This window comes from Podarcis vaucheri (assembly GCF_965113315.1).
Source record: "Podarcis vaucheri genome assembly, chromosome: 5".
Taxonomy (NCBI): domain Eukaryota; kingdom Metazoa; phylum Chordata; class Lepidosauria; order Squamata; family Lacertidae; genus Podarcis; species Podarcis vaucheri.
Window position 1 is genome coordinate 6,907,632 of NC_138763.1, and position 21,581 is coordinate 6,929,212.

At 43.3% G+C, this 21,581-nt stretch overlaps 1 protein-coding gene across 3 annotated transcripts; it reads left to right on the plus strand.

The window, feature by feature from the left end:
* Positions 1–353: 353 nt before the first annotated feature.
* LOC309533173 (cytochrome P450 2J2-like) lies at positions 354–18,209 on the plus strand. Of its 3 annotated transcripts, XM_082224380.1 has the most exons (9): positions 354–636; positions 1,535–1,697; positions 8,471–8,620; positions 8,823–8,983; positions 9,665–9,841; positions 11,272–11,413; positions 15,607–15,794; positions 16,432–16,573; positions 17,742–18,209. In XM_082224380.1, exons 1-9 carry the CDS (start codon positions 469–471, stop codon positions 17,927–17,929), a joined length of 1,479 nt encoding a protein of 492 aa, XP_082080506.1. In that variant the 5' UTR covers positions 354–468; the 3' UTR covers positions 17,930–18,209. The 3 variants fall into 3 exon arrangements, with proteins under 3 accessions (XP_082080506.1, XP_082080507.1, XP_082080508.1); XM_082224381.1 differs by lacking the exon at positions 15,607–15,794 and having other exon boundaries at positions 11,272–11,496; XM_082224382.1 differs by lacking the exons at positions 354–636; positions 1,535–1,697 and adding an exon at positions 7,817–7,976.
* The last annotated feature ends 3,372 nt before the right edge of the window (positions 18,210–21,581 follow it).

Sequence of the window (21,581 nt, forward strand, 5' to 3'; positions counted from 1 at the left end):
AGAGGAAGCAGGAAAGACTATCACTCTTTCAAATTCCTCCTCCAGCTCTATGCACTCTTCAAGGGAGAAAAGAGGTAATCGGTATGATCCAGCGGGGCTTTTCTCATATTCATTTTTTATTTTATGAATATTTGGTACAAAATTCTTTCCCAAACATTTGTGTCACAAAATCAGTCTTAAGATAGCTTGGATTCTAATTACAATTCATCAAACACCCTCTCATTTGCATGACCCATATAGGAATGATTATAGTGTTCAGTTGTATTACATGACTTGCAATCACATTCCAAGGCTATTACCACATGGTATCACACCCATTGTTGCTTATTTGTTTTCAGTAACTGAGCATATATAAGCAGAGAGTACTGCTGATGTCTCTGAGGAAAGCAAAAAGCCCTTAGAGAAAGAGAGTTGAACCTGACCAGGCAACCTAGAAAGAATTAAGGAGAAAGAGACAGCAAGAGAAGGATGGAGATATGGGCACTTTTGATTGCTCTGCTGGTGGTTCTTCTGATTCTGAACTTCAAGAAACTGCTCTGGTCAAACAGACATTACCCTCCAGGCCCTCTTAAGCTTCCTCTCATTGGATCCTTGTGGATCCTTGGATTGAAGATTCATGAAGATACTTTCATTAAGGTACTTACATCTTAGTTATAATTCAGTCTGATTTCAGCAATTGCTTTATCTATTTCCCTCAACAATTGTGATATTTCAGCTTAAACAATAGCATCAAATGGTAAATGATAAACGCCATAAGCCTCCTTTGTAAGAAACTGCAATATATACAAATAATAGGGATAATACAAAGAATATTATTATTAATACTGAAAAGCACCCTCAAAGAAAGAATGGTTTATGAAAATCTTGGAATATGCAAAAATGGCAAAAATTGATAAAATATACTGATTTAGAATCTTGTAAAGAAGATTGGAAAACATTTGCAGCCTATATAAAAAGTTATTTCCCATATGTAAAGACCACAGCATGGTTTGAAGTGTAAGAAAACAGCAGAATATATTAAGAAACATGTTGGAGAGGATGAAATTAGATACGATGGAACTTTAAAATGCAATTGTATGTAATTCAAGTTATAAACAAGATGTTGGGTGAGTGGGAAGTCACTTGTTTTGTTGAATTGGAATATAATTGTTGTGCAACAATTATAACTTTCTAAATGGAAAAAAGAATAAAATATTATATTTTTAAAAAGACTGACCACATAGGTCCTCAGCATTCATTCATGGCAGCCTCTCAACATGGAATTAACCTGCAGGTGCTATTCAATTTCTTAAGCCTGGTGTCAGTGATGTTGCTTCACTGACAGGGAATGAGAATGCAGGCATAGAGAGCAAACATATAAGAGTGGTATGAAGAGGGAAGGGAGAAGCAGCAGGGAGCAGCCATAACTTGAGCTCTGGACATATGGAAGAATCTACAGAGGTGAGGGAGACTGAAGCTCTTGTATTAAGTTGAAATATCCAACTGCAGGTTTTGAACACATCTTTCCTCTCCTCTCTTTTGACCCTAATGGTAGTTGGCAAAGCAACATGGAGATATTTTCACCCTATGGATGGGACACCAACCCATGGTAGTACTGTCTGGATTCCAAGCAGTGAAAGATGCACTCACTGACCACTCTGAAGAATTAGACGAGCGACCACAGACTCCTTTCCTTAGGGCTATGGCAAAAGGAAAGGGTAAGTAGTGAAGAATAAGAATTTTTCCTAGTATTTTCCCAAGAGACAATGTTTAAAGGGCTGTCCAGAGCAAAGGTTCTCTATTATTATTGCACTCAACAGGAAATGGGTTACCTAGGAGTGAACAACTAGGGGCTGAGGTCATTTCAGTGCCCCCCTAAAATATTTGAGGGGACCACCAGGCTCCCTCTAAGTTCATGACAATTGCCATTCTAATGGTAGGCGTGAGCCGCATAATAATAATAATAATAATAATAATAATAATAATAATAATAAATATTATTTATACTCCACCCTCCCCAGCCAACACCAGATATAAAATAATTGGTTGAACTACAACTTAAAAAACAAGATTAAAATACAACATTAAAATGCAGCCTCGTTTCAGCAGAAACTCAGAAAGGGATTACACCCAAGGATTACACCCAAACTCTTAACAGAAGGCAATGGCACTAATTGGGCCCCTGCAAGAGAAGGGAGTTGGTCCCTCATCCCCATGCCATCATGATCCAGCCATAGGACCTCTGTCTTCGAAGGATTTAGTTTCAAACGGCTCCCACAAAACCATCCAGCCACAGTTTCCAAACATCTGGTCAGTGTGTCCGGGGCCGAGTCGGTGTGGCCATCCATCAGCAGATAGCGCTGAGTGTCATCAGCATATTGGTGACAACCCAGCCCAAAGCTCCAGACAATCTGGGCAAGGGGGCGCATAAAGATGTTAAAAAGCATCGGGGAGAGGATTGCGCCCTGTGGCACTCCACACCAAGGAGTGGCGTGACAAAATCTTCCTCCCTGGCGCCACCCTCTGTCCCTGGTCAGAGATAAAAGAGCACAGCTATGCCCTGTATCCCCACATCGGCGAGGCAGTCGTCCAGAAGATCATGATCAACCTTGTTGAAGGCTGCTGACAAATCTAAGAGAATCAGCGATCCCGACCCACCTCAATCCAGTTTTCTATGGAGATCATCTGTTAGGGCAACCAGAGCCGTCTCGGTACCAAAACCAGGATGGAACCCGGACTGAAATGGATCTAAAGCCAATGTTTCCTCCAGAAACCTACCAAGCTGTTCACAAAAGAAGACTCTACACATGGACATCACCAGATGGGCAGCATCAAAATCAGATTGATTATATTCTCAGCAGCCAAAGATGGAGAAGCTCTATACAGTCAGCAAAAACAAGACCCAGAGCTGACTGTGGCTCAGATTATCAGCTTCTTATAGCAAAATTCAAGCTTAATGAAGAAAGTAGGAAACCACTGGGCTGGTAAGATACAATCTAAATCAAATCCCTTATGAATACACAGTGGAAGTGAGGAACAGGTTTAAGGACTTAGATTTGGTGGACAGAGTACCTGAAGAACTATGGATGGAGGCTCACAACATTATACAGGAGGCAGCAACGAAAACCATCCCAATGAAAAGGAAATGCAAGAAAGCAAAGTGGCTGTCCAACGAGGCCTTACAAATAGCAGGGGAGAGAAGGCAAGCAAAATGCGAGAGAAATAGTGAAAGATACAGGAAATTGAATGCAGATTTCATAAAAACAGAAAGGAGAGACAAGAAGGCCTTCTTAAACGAGCAATGCAAAGAAATAGAGGAAAACAACAAAATGGGAAGAACCAGAGATCTGTTCAAGAAAACTGGAGATATGAATGAAACATTTCGTACAAAGATTACCATAATAAAAGACAAAAGTGGAAAGGACCTAACAGAAGCAGAAGACATCAAGAAGAGGTGGCAAGAATACACAGAGGAATTATACCAGAAAGATATGGATGGCTCGTAGTGTGGTTGATGACCTTGAGCTAGACATCCTGAAGAGTGAAGTCAAATGGGCCTTAGAAAGCACTGCTAATAACAACGCCAGTGGAAGTGATGGTATTCCAGCTGAAAAGATGATGCAGTTAAGGTGCTACACTCAATACACTAGCAAGTCTTGAAAACTCAGCAGTGGCCAGAGTATTGGAGAAGATCAGTCTACATCCCACTCCCAAAGAAGGGCAGTGCCAAAGAATGCTCCAACTACCGCACAATTGCACTCATTTCACACCCAACAAGGTTATGCTTAAAATTCTACAAGGAAGGCTCAAGCAGTATGTGGACTGGGAACTCCCAGAAGTGCAAGCTGGATTTAGAAGAGGCAGAGGAACCAGAGACCAAATTGCAAACCTGCGCTGGATTATGGAGAAAGCTAAAGAGTTCCAGAAAGACATCTACTTCTGCTTCATTGACTATGCAAAAGCCTTTGACTGTGTCGACCACAGCAAATTATGGCAAGTTCTTAAAGAAATGGGAGTGCCTGATCACCTCATCTGTCTCCTGAGAAATCTCTATGTGGGACAAGGAGCTACAGTTAGAACTGGATATGGAAGAACTGATTGGTTCAAAATTGGGAAAGGAGTACAACAAGGCTGTATATCGTCTCCCTGCTTATTTAACTTATATGCAGAATTCATCATGCGAAAGGCTGGGCTGGATGAATCCCAAGCCGAAATTAAGATCGTCGGAAGAAATATCAACAACCTCAGATAGGCAGATGACACAATATTGATGGCAGAAAGTGAGGAGGAATTAAAGAACCTTTTAATGAGGGTGAAAGAGGAGAGCGCAAAATATGGTATGAAGCTCAACATCAAAAAAATGAAGATCATGGTCACTGGTCCCATCACCTCCTGGCAAATAGAAGGGGAAGAAATGGAGGCAGTGAGAGATTTTACTTTCTTGGGCTTCATGATCACTTCAGATGGTGACAGCAGCCACGAAATTAAAAGACTCCTGCTTCTTGGGAGAAAAGCAATGACAAACCTAGACAGCATCTTAAAAAGCAGAGACATCACCTTGCCAACAAAGGTCCGTACAGTAAAAGCTATGGTTTTCCCAGTAGTGATGTATGGAAGTGAGAGCTGGACCTTCAAGAAGGCTGATCACTGAAGAATTGATGCTTTTAAATTATGGTGCTGGAGGAGACTCTTGAGAGTCCCATGGACTGCAAGAAGATCAAACCGATCCATTCTGAAGGAAACCAGCCCTGAGTGCTCACTGGAAGGACAGATCATGAAGCTGAGGCTCCAGTACTTTGGCCACCTCATGAGAAGAGAAGACTCCCTGGAAAAGACCCTGATGTTGGGAAATTTGGAGGGCACAAGGAGAAGGGGACGACAGAGGATGAGATGGCTGGATAGTGTTCTTGAAGCTACCAGCATGAGTTTGACCAAACTGCAGGAGGCAGTGGAAGACAGGAGTGCCTGGCGTGCTCTGGTTCATGGGGTCACGAAGAGTCGGACACGACTAAATGACTAAACAACAACAACAATAAAACTGTCAGGGACTGCATCTTGTGTGGGAGAGCCTACCAACCTGACAGCTTGCCAAATCTCTCTTCTCTCACACACCGAGGGACGATAGAGAGCAGAATGGAAGGGCAAGTACCTGAGGGTGTGGACACAATGGGGGCTGGAGCAGGGGGAGTGGGGGCAGGAGAGCCCAGGGGTGTCATAAATGAACTGCAGCAGTACAGCTGGCAGCTGAAATCACAGCTAGATACCCTCACCGGCGAACAAAGACTGCATTTAGAGGCAGAAAGAACTCTCAGAGCCAGTAAAATGCCTTTTTTCCAACCCCTCTAAATACGCAGGTTACCTGGCGAACTATCTAGTCTTTAAAACATGCTCTCTATTTTCTGGACGTGAGAGCAGTGGATTTTAAGTCTGATAAGGACAGAGTGGCATATTTAATTGGCATGTTAGAAGACAATGCTAAAGGATGGACAATTCTTCTAATGGTAGCCAAGCACAGCACCCTCACAAACGTTATGGGCTGCATTCAACTTGTTAGTTCAAAAGCTTGGGTGGCAAGCAAACAGTCAGCCTTTGGCAGCCATGTACTGGGTGGGGTTGAATGAATTGATGTCATGTGAACTGGCAAGAATGCTGCCCATGGACTCTTTGGATGATGTGGTCTGAGCTTCACTGAAGCTTGGACTGAGGCAGCAGCAGTGGAAGTTGAAGAGGCGGCAAGGATGGCCCATGTTTGTAAAAAGCCACATTCCCAACATGTCTGAGCAGAGAGTTGGCAGCATGCCCAGACAAGGAGACCTTCCAGAGCAGATGCAACTGGGCTCAGCAGGGAGGGGGAACCCTGGAACAGCTTGAATGGCGGGGGGCCAATGTCACAAACGTTGCTTTGCATGTGAGCAATCTGGACATTTGGCAAGACAGTGTCCAAGCAAGAAGACTGGGGGTTTTCCGTCTGGGGCTTATGTAGAGGGACGTCCAAAATCTAAGGAAGCACTGGCAGGAAACAGGAAGCCCGAGTCCATGAAGGAGGCCGGCAGCTGGGAAGGAAGTCAGTAATTGAGCCCTCAGATTGAAACGGCGGTTCCTGGGATCACGGTGCCAGTGACACTACAACTCCCAGGCAGCTGCAGGGTGCAGGGCCAGGGACTCATAGACTCAGGGGCTTCCGTGGACTTTTTAGACTCAGACTTTGTGGAGCAGCAGAAGCTGGGCACGCAGAGTCAAGACGCCCCATTGGAAGTGCTACCAATTTATGGCAGGCCGTTGGGGGGGGGGGAGGCAAGTTGCCTATGCCACATGGCCCATGGGGGTGGAGTTGTCAGGCCACAAGGAGACAATGATGTTTCACATCACCACGTTAGCTCACAAAGCATGATCCAGTAATAGCATGGGGGCAGCGTTCTTTAACGTTTGATTCAGCTTACTGCCAAGCACACTGCCTAGGGTTCGAAGCGCCAATAGAGGTAGGAGCCAAGGGGGCAGAGGTGGGGGGGAAGTCATGGGGGGGGGGAGAGCTCCATACCCCCACAGTATAAGGCCTATAGGGCTGTGTTCTGTGAAAAGGAGGCAGAAGGTTACCCACCCCACAGACCTTATGACTGCAAAATAGACTTGGTGCCTGGTGCCAAGATACCCACCTATACCCATCTATATTCCATGTCGGAAGCAGAATTAGCCAACTTGCGGGAGTTTCTGAAGAAGAACTTGGAACGTGAGTTTATTAGGCTGTCATGAGCACCTGGTGGGTCACCAGTGTTCTTTGTGAACAAGAAAGACACCCCAGAAAGACGTCTCATGGTGGACTACAGAAAAAACAACAGCCTCATGATTCCTAGTCAATACCCCTTGCCACATATTGGTGACCTGCTGGAGAGGTTACAGTCGGTGAAATTTTTTACCAAGCTGGATCTGAGGGGGGCATACAATTTGATACATGTTAGACAAGGGGACAAGTGGAAAATGGCTTTGGAAGCTTTGAATACTTAGTTATGCCTTTGGGGCTACAATCGGCCACGGCCACATTCCAGGTGTTCATCAATCATGTACTGGCAGATTTATTGGACAATACAGTTTTGTGTTACCTAGATGACGTGCTTATCTACTCTGAGAACCCAGAAGAGCACGTGCGACACGTGACAGAGGTGCTGCATATACTAAGGACACACCACCTCTAGGCGAAATTGGAAAAGTGCCAGTTTCATGTCAAGGGCATGGAATTTGGGGTTATCACGTCTCTCCTGAAGGAGTGTACATGGACCTAGCCAAGGTGCAGGCGGTGTTAGATTGGCAGAAGCCAAAGACTAAGAAAGATGCACAGAGATTCTTAGGCTTTGCTAATTATTACCACAAGTTCATGCCCAATTATTCTTGGCTCATGGCTTTCCTTACAGACTCCTGGAGGAGCAAGAAGCCGTTCTTCTGGACAGAGGAGGCACAAGATGCATTTGAGAAGCTCAAGGAGATGTTCACAGCGGAGGAGTACCTGCACCACACAGATCCACATTGGCCGTTGGTGGTGGAGACGGGGGTGTCAGAAAGTGCCATAGGAGCTGTGTTGCTACAAGAAGACCGTAACAGAGATTTGAGGCTGTGTGCCTTCCACTCCCAAAAGGTGAATGCTTCAAAATGGAATTGCACCATTTGGGAGAGAGAATTGCTTGCCATAAAAGAAGCGCTGGGGGTGTGGAGACATTTCCTCAAAGGAGCACAACACCAAGTGGAGGTACACGGACCACAAGAACTTAGAACACTGGCAAATGGTGAGGCATCTTAATCAGAGGCAAATTAGATTGGCAAAGTTTTTTTGCTCTTTTCAACTTCCGAATCTGATACATGCCGGGGCACCAGAACCAGAGGGCGGACGTCCTGTCCCGGAAGCTGGAGGGGGAGTCAGACACCAGGCTGAGGCATATTCTGAATCCGGAACAGTTATAGCTGGTGGCAGCTCCCGTAGTTGAAACCGCAGATTTCAAGAGACAGATGTAAGTGGATCGAATAGTACTCTTCCAATCCTGTATGATGACTTTATCTCCCCCCAAAAATTTCCAACCGTTCCTCCATGTTTAAAAACAATAAATCCTTCATTTTTATTTTAACAGGAAACTCTCCTCTGTAGTCTTTTATTTTTAAAAAACCCATAGTTATTTACTTGTATATTCATTATTTTACACCCAGTTGTATTTCTTGCCATCACATTTCCGGTAGGGAAATTTAGCAAGAGGGGGGGGGGAGAACTTCCATTTCTACCACTTGCATTCTTTTCCCACTAGCATCACCAGAAGCTTGATAGATTTTCCCTTTAAATTCCCTCCAATTTGTACTCAGAATCCTTTCTGCATCATCTTGTAATTCTTTGCTTTAGAGAGACTAAGCAGCTCTTACATGCAAGGATATGAACTTCAGTAAACATTGTTCTGAGATGGCAACTTTTTACATTGATTTCTGTAAGTAATAATTTCTCATTGATTTTCCATAGGTATTATATTGTCAAATGGTCACACCTGGAGGCAACAGAGACAGTTTGGTGTAGTTACTATGCGGAAGCTGGGGCTGGGGAAGAAAGGCTTGGAGCACCAAATAGCAGAGGAGGCTCATCAGCTGGTGGAGGTTTTTGCACGTTCAAAGGGTATGTGATACTAAGTGATGGTGCTGAGCTGGCGTATGAAGATTTATTTGTGTAGTACCTCTGTCCATTTTAGAAAGGAATGTGATATGTTTTTCTTGCTTCCTAAAGGAGATCCCAGCAGTTTCTGTTGGCCACCATAAAATCCCATTCTCAGTATGAACATGAGCAGCTGAACTAACATTAGTATAACTTTATTTTGCAGGACAGCCACTTGACCCCTCCATGCCCATCGCTAATTCAGTCTCCAACGTGATATGTGCTGTGGCTTTTGGGCACCGGTTTCCTCTTGAAGATGAACGGTTCCAGAAGCTGATAGAAGCCATGGATTTTGTCCTAACATTTGTAGCTAGCTTTGTTCATGGTGTGAGTAGTCATTTTCATTCATACTATGCCAAAGAGGTCTCCCTAAATACCACAAATCAGTATTTTGAAATTGATCTGAGATAAGGGCCACTTAATGTCTCACAGCCTGATCAATTTCTCATGATTACCATTGAGATTTTTTTTTTAAAAAAAGGAGTAGGAAGAGTTTCGTTTTTTGTGATGAAAGATCAGAATTACTTGACTGGCAAACTGGAAGATTTAATAAAGACAACTAAAAATTAAAAAAATGGAGAAGTGTACATTTTGAACGATGGCTGTCTTTCCATTTGTGTATTAGGGAAATTTGCTTTTAAATGCGAACTTACTTGAATTCCCCCCACACCCTATTCTCCACCCACACCCACCTACCATAAAAGCCACTAACGTGTTCCAGGAGGGGTCCTCTGATTGTGCCCAGTTTTGGAATGATGCCTGGGAGCTGGGAAAATATTTTGAGCCATAGTTTTCTTTCTCATTTTCAGCTAGGGATAATTCATAGAACCCAATCATTGTGAGATTCGAGAAAAGCGATGGACACCTTCCTTCTTCTTAGTGAGAAACTAATATGCTAGCTCTGGAGAATAATGCAGATCATGTTTTTTAAAGTGCCAATCCAAAGCACAAACAGTGTGACCAAGCTTCCTCGTGGTAATGGCAGCATTTCTGCTATCTTTCCTTTAGCTTTATGAAATTCTCCCATGGCTCATGAAACATCTCCCAGGGCCCCACAAGAAGGCCTTGTCCTGCTCAGAGATGGTGCTTTCATTTGCAAAGGAGGAGATAGAGAAGCATAAGGAGAATCAGTCTCTGCATGATCCACAGGATCTCATTGATTTCTATCTGCTTCAGATGGAGAAAGTAAGTATCTGCTTTGAAGCTGAATACTGCTCATCCAATGAATCATTATATTCCCTTTTATAAGTGAATACTAATCTCTTGCCTGGAAACCAGCATCTTTTTTCCTGAATCTCAGTTGAAAATGGCATTGAGTTCCCCCCAAATATTTCTCAAAGTCAATTTAGTTGCTAAAGTGGGTTGACATCCATCCATAAGAATCTATAGAAATGGCTAGGAAATGTGAGCTTAAAGGACGGGAAACTGAAGTGTGTTTAGGGGTCTTGCTTTGGAGCATTCCTTCTGTACATAAATTTCTTTGGATTGATGTTCATCTGACATTCAAATGTGGACTGAAAAAACAGAAAATCCTAAACAAAATGCTCTTAAACTAGAGGATGACTTCAAATCCCCATCTCATCCATCTTCACATACTGGAAAGGCCAAAATATATTTTCATCCTTCCCTCTTTGAACAATGCTTATCATGATGACAAACAAATGGTTAAATATGTTTAGTGTTAAGCACCATATTTCACCATAACTTTTATGCCAATTATTATTTTCAAAAAAGGGGTGTGTGACGATTATTGGTGAAAAACCAAAGCATAACTCTTAATCGAGGAAACAGTGTTTATGTAGAAACATAATTATGTTTATATTGCTTATTACTTGTTAGTAACTGTTTTTGGTGTGATTAGGATGCACAGAATATGTGTGAACAGGTACAGGAAGGATAATAGGTAGTCTGAATTGGGGCAAGGCATTCTCATGCACGCTTACAATGCCCTGTGACCATTATGTGGTGAATGCTTTGGGACTGATTTGAAAAAAGGAGCTTGACTATTATATGGTGGTGACCGTTAGGCAGTGAAATATGTAGCACACATTTTGAATATCTGCTGCCAGAGTTTCCATTGGATCCCTCTCTTCATGCCAGTATTGGGTTATTATGCCAACCCACAGATCCTGAAATCTAGCACCAGCAGCTGTAAATACAGGAAAGTGTGTGTGGGTTTCTCATCATAACCAGCTATGAAGCAGAGGGCCGGTCCACCCACAAGGCAGGCTGTGAGAGCTGCCTTGGGCAGTTGGATGCCAACAGGAGGCATCTCTGGGGGTGTGCTGCCTAGCCAGCTGCTAGTGGAGAAGCAAAGGGGGCAGCTTCTGTCAAGATTTCACCAAAATCTTTCAAGATCTCACCTAGTCCCCAGTTGCTGTTGCCACTTTGTGGGCACTGCTGTGCAATCTAGGTAAGGCAGGTGGCAGCGACAGTACAGCGATGGTGGCAACATCTTCTCATTTCACCTCAGGCAGTGTAAGAGGACACCCCACCCCTCATGAAGCATGTGTGGGTGGTATGGTAATAAGTGTGTGTGGGAAATAAAGTAAGTGCTGAAGGACAAACTGGAATGTGTGTAAATGACTTTTCACTTTCCCCATTTTCAACACCAGAGCAAGAATGACCCAGAGTCCACCTATAATGAAGAAAACTTGGCCCAGTGCATTTTTGACCTCTTTGTAGCAGGGACAGAGACAACCACCGGTTCTCTGAAATGGGCACTTCTCCTCCTGGCAAGTCATCCAGATGTCCAAGGTGAGAGAGGAGAGCCAGGACTTCTCTTGATCACTAGGGTGGAGCATAATTCTTTAAAGCTTTCATATTGGAAAGAGTTAAAAGTGAGTTTATGATGTAAGTTTTGGAAGCCAAATATTATTGAAATAAGCTAAAAGTTTTTGACTTACATATCTGGAAAGATCATTCTCCCCCACCACTTTTATGGAACCTATAATTGTAGAGTTGGAAAGGACCCCAAGGGTCTGCTGCCTCTCCGTGCTCCATTACATGAGGGACACGGGTGGCGCTGTGGTCTAAAGCAGTGAGCCCCTTGTGCTTGCTGATTACAAGGTTGGCAGTTCAAATCCGTGTGACGGGGTGAGCTCCCGTTGCTCAGTCCCTGCTCCTGCCAACCTAGCAGTTCGAAAGCACGTCAAAGTGCAAGTAGATAAATAGGTATTGCTGCAGTGGGAAGGTAAACACCATTTCCATGCACTCTGGCACTCATCATGGTGTCCAGTTGCACCAGAAGTTTTTATATATATATATATATATATATATATATATATATATATATATATATATGCTTTCGTAGATTTTCACGGGTACAGGAATGCAGGTTTTGGTGTCTTCGGGTGTCTTCCCGTGTAAGAGTCGGGGTGTCTGTGCGACGTTTCGACGAGGTCTCACTCGTCATCTTCAGGCTGGTGCTTTCGGCTTCTTGTTACTGGAACAGAGCAGAATCTGGTGTTTGAGTTCCTATAAATACTGTTGAGGGGTGTGGTGTATAGCCTCCAACGTTCTGGGCAGAGAGGAAGTTCCTAGATTAGTGTGCCTCTTCTTCTTTTGTTCCTTAATTACTTGAGGGATATCTTGAGTGATTTCATGAGTGATATTCTGAATACCACTGGGTGGGTCATTAAGTGTAGATTAGTTGCTAAAGCTTTTGTGTCTTGACCTCTTGAGCTTGTGAAGAGTTTTTCTGAGAAGATGGCTGTGCTGCATTTAGTTGTGCTCTGGCTTGGCTTCGTGTATAGGGGCGAGCTGTGGTTTTGTGCCTTGTGCCAGCCAGATCTGTGTAGGGATTGCAGGGGGGTGCAGCATCCGGAGGTGCCACTATAGTTTGGCTACTGGATGGAGTCTGTAATATGTCTGTGGAGAGGGTCTGGGTTTGGGTCTGGTGTGGTTGATTGGTGACGGCGTTCTGTGTGCCTCTGGTTCTGGTGTCGGTTTTTGTGGGGAGGGCTAATTTCCAGATGTCTGGCAGGCGGGACGTGTCGTCACGCTTGTTCATGTTGTGAGGGTGTTTCTCTATCTCGATGGCTTCCATGATTATTCTCTTGTGGTGATGTTCCATGTTAAAGAGCAATTTGGAATCTGCAAAATTAATTTCGTGTCCTGTTTCTTTCATGTGTTGGAAAAGAGAGGAAGTTTTTTCTTCTTTTTTGACGGCAAACAAACAAACAGACGAATAAATGCACGTATCGCAGAACACAAGAATGCCGTCAAAAAAGAAGAAAAAAAAAACTTCCTCTCTTTTCCAACACATGAAAGAAACAGGACACGAAATTAATTTTGCAGATTCCAAATTGCTCTTTAACATGGAACATCACCACAAGAGAATAATCATGGAAGCCATCGAGATAGAGAAACACCCTCACAACATGAACAAGCGTGACGACACGTCCCGCCTGCCAGACATCTGGAAATTAGCCCTCCCCACAAAAACCGACACCAGAACCAGAGGCACACAGAACGCCGTCACCAATCAACCACACCAGACCCAAACCCAGACCCTCTCCACAGACATATTACAGACTCCATCCAGTAGCCAAACTATAGTGGCACCTCCGGATGCTGCACCCCCCTGCAATCCCTACACAGATCTGGCTGGCACAAGGCACAAAACCACAGCTCGCCCCTATACACGAAGCCAAGCCAGAGCACAACTAAATGCAGCACAGCCATCTTCTCAGAAAAACTCTTCACAAGCTCAAGAGGTCAAGACACAAAAGCTTTAGCAACTAATCTACACTTAATGACCCACCCAGTGGTATTCAGAATATCACTCATGAAATCACTCAAGATATCCCTCAAGTAATTAAGGAACAAAAGAAGAAGAGGCACACTAATCTAGGAACTTCCTCTCTGCCCAGAACGTTGGAGGCTATACACCACACCCCTCAACAGTATTTATAGGAACTCAAACACCAGATTCTGCTCTGTTCCAGTAACAAGAAGCCGAAAGCACCAGCCTGAAGATGACGAGTGAGACCTCGTCGAAACGTCGCACAGACACCCCGACTCTTACACGGGAAGACACCCGAAGACACCAAAACCTCACACACACACACTATATATATATATATATATATATATATATATATATATGCTTTCGTAGATTTTCACGGGTACAGGAATGCAGGTTTTGGTGTCTTCGGGTGTCTTCCCGTGTAAGAGTTGGGGTGTCTGGGCGACGTTTCGACGAGGTCTCACTCGTCATCTTCAGGCTGGTGCTTTCGGCTTCTTACTGAAGCCGAAAGCACCAGCCTGAAGATGACGAGTGAGACCTCGTCGAAACGTCGCCCAGACACCCCGACTCTTACACGGGAAGACACCCGAAGACACCAAAACCTGCATATATATATATATATATATATATATATATATATATATATATATATAATTTTTATTTATACCCCTCCCCTCCCCAGCCAAGACCGGGCTCAGGGCGGCTAACAACCAATAATAAAAACAAGTTGATTAAAATACAATTTAAAAGATTAAGATACAACATTAAAACAATTAGGGAGCAATCTCTTCATAGGAGGAGAAAGGAAAAAGAAAGAGGGGGAAGGAATCAAACTTATTCTGAGCCAAAGGCCAGGTGGAACAGCTCTGTCTTACAGGCCATGCGGAAAGAGATCAGATCCTGCATGACCCTGGTCTCAAGAGACAGAGCATTCCACCAGGCTGGAGCCAGTGTTGTGAAGGCCCTGGCTCTGGTTGAGGCTAATCTAGCTTCCTTAGGGCCTGGGACCTCCAGGGTGTTGCTATATATGGACCTTAAGGTCCTCCGTGGGGCATACCAGGAGAGGCGGTCCCGTAGGTACAAGGGTTCTAGGCAGTGAAGGGCTTTAAAAGTCAAAACCAGCACCTTAAATCTGATCCTGTACTCCGCTGGGAGCCAATGCAGCTGCAATATATATATATATATTATCCAGTAGCACCTTATTAGCGGGACGCGGGTGGCGCTGTGGGTAAAAGCCTCAGCGCCTAGGGCTTGCCGATCGAAAGGTCGGCGGTTCGAATCCCCGCGGCGGGGTGGGCTCCCGCTGCTCGGTCCCAGCGCCTGCCAACCTAGCAGTTCGAAAGCACCCCCGGGTGCAAGTAGATAAATAGGTACCGCTTACCAGCGGGAAGGTAAACGGCGTTCCGTGTGCTGCGCTGGCTCGCCAGATGCAGCTTTGTCACGCTGGCCACGTGACCCGGAAGTGTCTCCGGACAGCGCTGGCCCCCGGCCTATAGATGTGAGATGGGCGAAAAAACCCCAGAGTCTGGCAAGACTGGCCCGTTCGGGCAGGGGTACCTTTACCTTTACCTTTAGCACCTTATTGGCCAACTACATTTGTTCTTGGTATGAACTTTTGTGTGCATGCACACTTCTTCAGATACACACAAAAGCTCATACCAAGAGCAAACTTAGTTGGTCTCTAAGGTGTTACTGGACACATGACCCAGAAAACTATCTGTGGACAAACACTGGCTCCTTCCACTCCTTCCTATGACTGCACTTAACCATCCAGAGGTCCTTTACTTTTACCTTTACATGCATAACATTAGCCAAAGATCAGGTGAGGAAATGAGGATTAATGAAACTAAGTAGGAAATATTGAGAGCCAGGGATGGAGAATACACACACACACAGGCACATGCGTGCGCACACACACACACACACATTACAGACAGCCTTTGATCCCAGCCCTTCAGCAAATCCAGCCAGCAGAAACATCTGAGATAAGCTTCACTTTCAAAGATTTCACACCTGGGATCTAGAGTGGGGAAGAACCACGTACACAGATGAGCTCTTTGGAGGACCAGGCGAGCTGAAAATGCAAGAACCTGGGACTCATTCACAGAGATTTATGGAATATGTTCAAGGGAAATAAATGTCCATCTGAAATAAAATGCAGTATTCACAGTAAACCTTCTGTTTCCATCATTCTCTTCAGATAAAATGCACAAGGAAATAGAAGATGTCATAGGTTCTGCTCACTCAATCTGCTATCAAGATAAGAAGAAACTGCCCTACACCAATGCTGTGATTCATGAAATGCAGCGCTTTAAATATGTCCTTTTTTTTGGGTTACCTAGGCAATGTACAAAGGATGTGAAGCTGCGTGGTTTTCTCATTCCCAAGGTATAACAGTGTGATACAGCTGCACTCCTGTAGCCCAAGAGCAAAGAGCAGCAGAAGGTTTCATATTGAGAGATGCAGCCAGCCATACAGGAACTTCCTGTCTAGTCAAAAATCTGAAGGGCAAGAGCAGGAGCTCCATCTGCAGACATGTTTCACCATTGGCAAGTGCCATTCCATGGGGCAATTGTGGCAGGGGAGGAGCATGTAGTGGCCAGAGGTCTCTGCCTGGTTGTGAGCTTTCATTTTAAAAGAGGTGGGGGAAATTCCTCTTGTGGTCCTGCCTATTCAGAAAGTTTTTCAAGGTGAAGAAAACACCCCCCAATATCTATATATCTATATCTATCTATCATCTATCTATCTATCTATCTATCTATCAATCATCTATCTATCATCTATCATCTATCATCTATCTATCTATATCTATCTATCATCTATCTATCTATCTATCTATCTATCTATCTATCTATCTATCTATCTATCTATCTATCTATCTCTATCATCTATCTATCTATCTATCTATCTATCTATCTATCTATCTATCTATCTATCTATCATCTATCTATCACACATGTCTCTGCATGGAATAGTGTGGGACAATCCAGAAATGCATTCCAAGTCACTTGTTTCTTATTTGCAGGGGACTATTATTGTTCCTGATCTACGCTCTGTTCTTCTTGATCCAACACGATGGGAGACACCTGCAGAGTTCAACCCAAATCATTTCTTGGACAAGGATGGACAATATGTGGCTCGAGAAGAATATCTCCCATTTGGTGCAGGTAAACGCAGAAGACCAAGCTACGTTGTGATCTGTAGATGTGCTTACTGGTCTGCTTCCAGGAAATGACATCAGCAGCAGCACATGAGGGAGTGGGCCGGAGCAGTAGCAGCGTCTTTCTGGCTGGAGTGGCAGCGTTGGTCAGTAGAATGGGCCAGGGCAGTGGCAAGTTAAGGGCATCTCTGGGTTGGTGGCTTGGGACCCATACATGCACATACACTTATGTGGCCTCCATCTGGACCTCCCAACATTTGCCACCCCTGCCCTGTCCCTGAGAGAGGCAGTACTGCCAGCACCAGGACACTGCTGTTCCCCATCTCACATCACACTGCAAGCCATCCAACTTCTTTTCAGGCAGCAAGGCTAAGGCTATCTTTTCATGGGGTACTATTTAGCCTGGTTTGAAAGCACACTCAGAACTGATGAAACTGTGCCACTTCGTTACTTCTCCTACTCTGAAATCAAAAGAATATTATTCCTGCAGAAATTCAGCAGACATCATCACTGCTAACTTACAAATTCTCCAAAGGTCAGATTCATGTGCTTTACCATACAGCATTCAGAAATCTAGTTCCTACCAATGTGAGAAAAGTCTGACAGGAAGATTACTTTATGCTCTTAACCTCTTTCTTCATTGCAGATTTGGACAGTTGACAAAAGTTTTCCTTTCATTTTTTAAAGTCAAGTTTTAGTGAAAGTTTTATACATAAGACACAATAAACATCATGACAATCTAAAAAGGAAAATAGAAAAAAGATGAGGAAAGGAAGAAAAGAAAGAAAAGAAGAAAAGCAAATTACCTCTGTCAAAATTAAATATTCACCTTTATACTGCACACAGAAAAGTGAGCCCTCCCAGCTCCCACTTGGGACCTAGACCCTCTTTCCCCAATTTCTAGCCCTTCATCTTCAATCCATCCCCTTCCTCAGTCTATCTTCCTTGACATGAGATAGGGAACTTCAAATTACAGAACAAAACATAAGTATAACAAGAGGAAAGAAAGGTTAGCACTAACCAGGCTAGGAAATTGCAGGAGCCTTGATGATTTTGCTATCCTATCTATGTCTAGTTTTCCAAAGTATTAAGGAGAATGTTTATAGATACAAAGCAATGAACCTTGGAAAGTAAATTATTGCTTACTTACTGCCTTCTTCTTATCTCCTCTTCAGGGGCTCGCATTTGTTTGGGAATGCAGCTGGCAAAGATCGAAATATTCATCTTCCTGACCAGCCTGCTGAGGGCATTCAGTTTTCAGCTGCCAGAAGGAGTCAAAGAACTCAATCAAGAGGCTATAATAGGGACTACAGCACATCCCCAGCCTTATAAACTCTGTGCTGTTCCCCGTTGCAACACATAAGAAATTAGGAAAATATTAGCAGCTGCACTCCTGCTTCCTGCACTCGGTGACCCCTTGGCCACTCCTGACACATGAACCCCCTAGCATTTCCCCTTCCCTTCCCATCTCATCCCATGCAACTTCTGAGGTCTCTTTTCGCCTTTGCAGCTCCATTTCTGAAGCCACTTCTCTCTTATCTTCTGCAGCTCTGCTTTGCATCCGTTTTCCCCTTCACCCCATTTCCTCCTTTTCTTCAGGCCTTTCATGCCCCTGTTTTCATCTTCATCCCTCTCCCAATGCCTCCTTAAAGGTAAAGGTAAAGGTACCCCTGCCCGAACGGGCCAGTCTTGACAGACTCTGGGGTTTGTGCGCCCATCTCACTCTATAGGCCAGGGGCCAGCGCTGTCCGGTACTCCCTCCTTTTTGACAACTTTCCTTTGCATCCCCACTCTTACTCTCACACCCTTTCCCCCTCCCCTCTACTTTCCTCAAATCTCCCTTACACACACATTCCCACACCTCCTTCTCTCTCCTGCTTCTGTAGCCCCCTTTCAACACACACTCCATGCTATGTTATTGTATCTTTAAGATGAGTAGACTACTAAGAGCAGGACTGTCTGTTTGTCCTTTGATGGATACTGCACATGTATGCTTGTTAATAAAATATCTCTTCTAAATCAGTACATTGAACCCAGAACTTCATGTTGAGGACAAGACATGGTATCAGGAGTGAAATAGGTTGTGTGGAGGCACTATGGAATATTTGAAGGCTTCACATGCTTTATCACAGCTAAGAAATGAAAGAGGGAGAAGCTTAAAACAGACGTTCCCCTGACTTTCACTATCCTTTTTTCTTTTTCTTTTTAAAATAATTTTTATTTGGCTTTACCAATATAAAATTATAGTAATACCACAACACACATCCACAATTAAGATTCCTCCAAATCTCTGAACTTTCCACCTTCCCCTCCATGGGTTCTGTTATTACACCTTCACTTGGGGTCTTGGTGGACAACAAGCTTAACGTGAGTCAGCAGTGTGATGCAACAGCAAAAATGCTAATGCTGTTCAAGGCTGCATCAACAGAAATATAGTGTCCAGATCAAGGGAGGTAATAGTTTTCTCATGGGACTCAGCTACATTTGTAAATATAAAGCTCCTTATATGCATTATAACACTATGACACCAGATGGCGGAGTGGAGTCCCATTTTTTTCCAAAGGAACTTCCCTGTATGAAGTTTACAATGCATTTAACTGGGGAAGGATATCAATAATAAAAATGAAAAAAAATTGAGGATATAAGACATTTAGTAACTGATTGTTTACAGCATCACCAATTAAATGATATATTCAAAATGGATAAAAGAAATGGATTTAATATTATATATTTAATATTATATGATGCAGTTGAAAATGATTAACAATGGAACCCCTGGAGAGGTGGGGGGAAGTCCAAGGATTCAGAGAATTCTATATGTTTATGATTACAACTATTATTTGAATGTAAATGTTAATTGTAATATTGAATAATAATTTTAAAAATACAATGCGTTTAACTGAATCGCTTCTTTGATGTGTCTTGATCCAGCCCTGCTCTGGAGGGTAGGACTCAAATCAATGGCTTCATGTTACAAAAAAGAAGATTCAGAATGTCTGGATAAGATATAAAGATTTGTTGGAAAATAAGACCCCTAGATGGTTGTCACCCTTGGAAGCTAAGGCATTGAAGAAACTCAATATGGAGGCCGGATGGCCAAAGTATTGGGAAATTTTGGAACAGGAGGGAGATAAATTGAAATTACAGAGTCATGAGAAATTGAAACCTAAAGTACAAGACTGGCTTCAATATTACCAAATAATGGAGATTTATAAACAGGACAGGAAAACTGGCTTTCAGGTGGAAAAATCAAAATTAGAGACTGAACTGTTAGAACCCAATACTAAGAACTTGTCAAGAATGTATAACTTGCTGCTGAAATGGAATACACAAGATGAGACAGTTAAATCGGCTATGATTAAGTGGGCACAGGACATTGGCCATAACATTATGTTTGCTGACTGGGAATGGTTGTGGAACACCGGTATTAAATTTACGGCATGTAATGCCTTAAAGGAAAATATTATGAAAATGATTTACAGGTGGTACATGACCCCAGTCAAGCTAGCAAAAATTTACCATTTGCCTGATAATAAATGTTGGAAATGTAAAGAAACTGAAGGTACTTTCTATCACCTTTGGTGGACATGCCCGAAGATAAAGGCTTTCTGGGAAATGATATATAATGAAATGAAAAAGGCACTTAAATGTACTTTTTCTAAGAAACCAGAGGCCTTTCTCTTGGGCATTGCCGGCCAATTGGTGCCAAAGAAAGACAGAACTTTCTTTATGTATGCTACAACAGCAGCAAGAATACTCATCGCAAAGTATTGGAAGACACAAGATCTACCCACCCTGGAAGAATGGCAGATGAAAGTGATGGACTATATGACTTTAGCCGAGATGACTGACAGAATCCGCGACCAGGGAAAGGAGACGGCAGAAGAAGAATGGAAGAAATTTAAGATCTACCTTAAGGACTATTATAAACTTGATGAATGTTAGAATGTCGAGGTTTTGAGTAAGAAAGGGTTACAGCGATATAAGACTAGACTGAAGGAAAGATTAAGAGGACAGAGGACTGACAGAAATATTTAGAGTTGCTAAAAACTTTTGGACATTGGGATGCAGAAAGGGGAGGTATGGGGGAGTCTGAGAAACATGGTTTATGAAAAAAAAGGTTATGAAACTATACGTGTTTGTATGTCTTTTTATATGTTTGTATTGTTTTTTAAAAAATTGTAAAACCAATACTTTTTTAAAAAAAAAAAACAACAACAAAAAAGAAGATTCAGAAATAAACATATGGAAAAACTTCCTGACAGTAAGAGCTGTTTGACAGTGGAATGGTCTCCCTCGGGAGATTGTGGACTCTCCTTCCTTGGAGGTATTTAATCAGAAGTTGGATGACCGTCTGTCATGGATGCTTTAGCTGAGATTCCTGCATTGCAGGGGGTTGGACTAGATGACCCTCAAGGTCCCTTCCAACTCTACAATTCTACAATTCACTGCGACCCAGGTGAATGGCATGACCTAGAACCAAATGTAGACACCCACTGGGGTCAGCACAGCATGTAGGCAGTTCGGATCATACATTGTTTTCACAGAATGATTACAGTACTAATATTTCTTCTCTAAATCTGTTCCTAAGAAGCACTGTCCTTGTCATTCTCCACTGCTAGTACTCTAATTTGGAGTCAGAGGCACTTTCCACCCACAACCCATCCCAAGAACCAGATTTACAAGGATTAAGAAGACCCGTGGCATTCAAGAAGGCCTCTAGCTGGCCACACTACCAAATCAACATGACAAATTACAGTAGAATTTGATCTATAAGATGCAAGGCCAAAATGGAGGAGGTGCAATAATAATAATCAAAATATCTTTCAAACGCAGATGTCCCGCCCCACAATGAAGTAGTAACCATAGTCGTCATTAGTACAATCTCTGTTTCTCATTGGAACCTAATGAACCATGAGTCAAGCACATATGTTATGGCCACAAGTCCATATGCCAGGGATCATTGAGGGTTTTGAGGCATGATGGCATGCACTGGCTGAACACCAAGGAATGGT

Excerpts from the sequence above, each read along its gene's own strand:
- LOC309533173 (XM_082224380.1), top strand. The coding sequence starts at position 469 with ATGGAGATATGGGCACTTTTGATTGCTCTGCTGGTGGTTCTTCTGATT. Across the intron at positions 8,621-8,822 it reads GGTTTTTGCACGTTCAAAGG|GACAGCCACTTGACCCCTCC; the intron begins GTATGTGATACT and ends TTTATTTTGCAG. Across the intron at positions 11,414-15,606 it reads AAGTCATCCAGATGTCCAAG|ATAAAATGCACAAGGAAATA; the intron begins GTGAGAGAGGAG and ends CATTCTCTTCAG.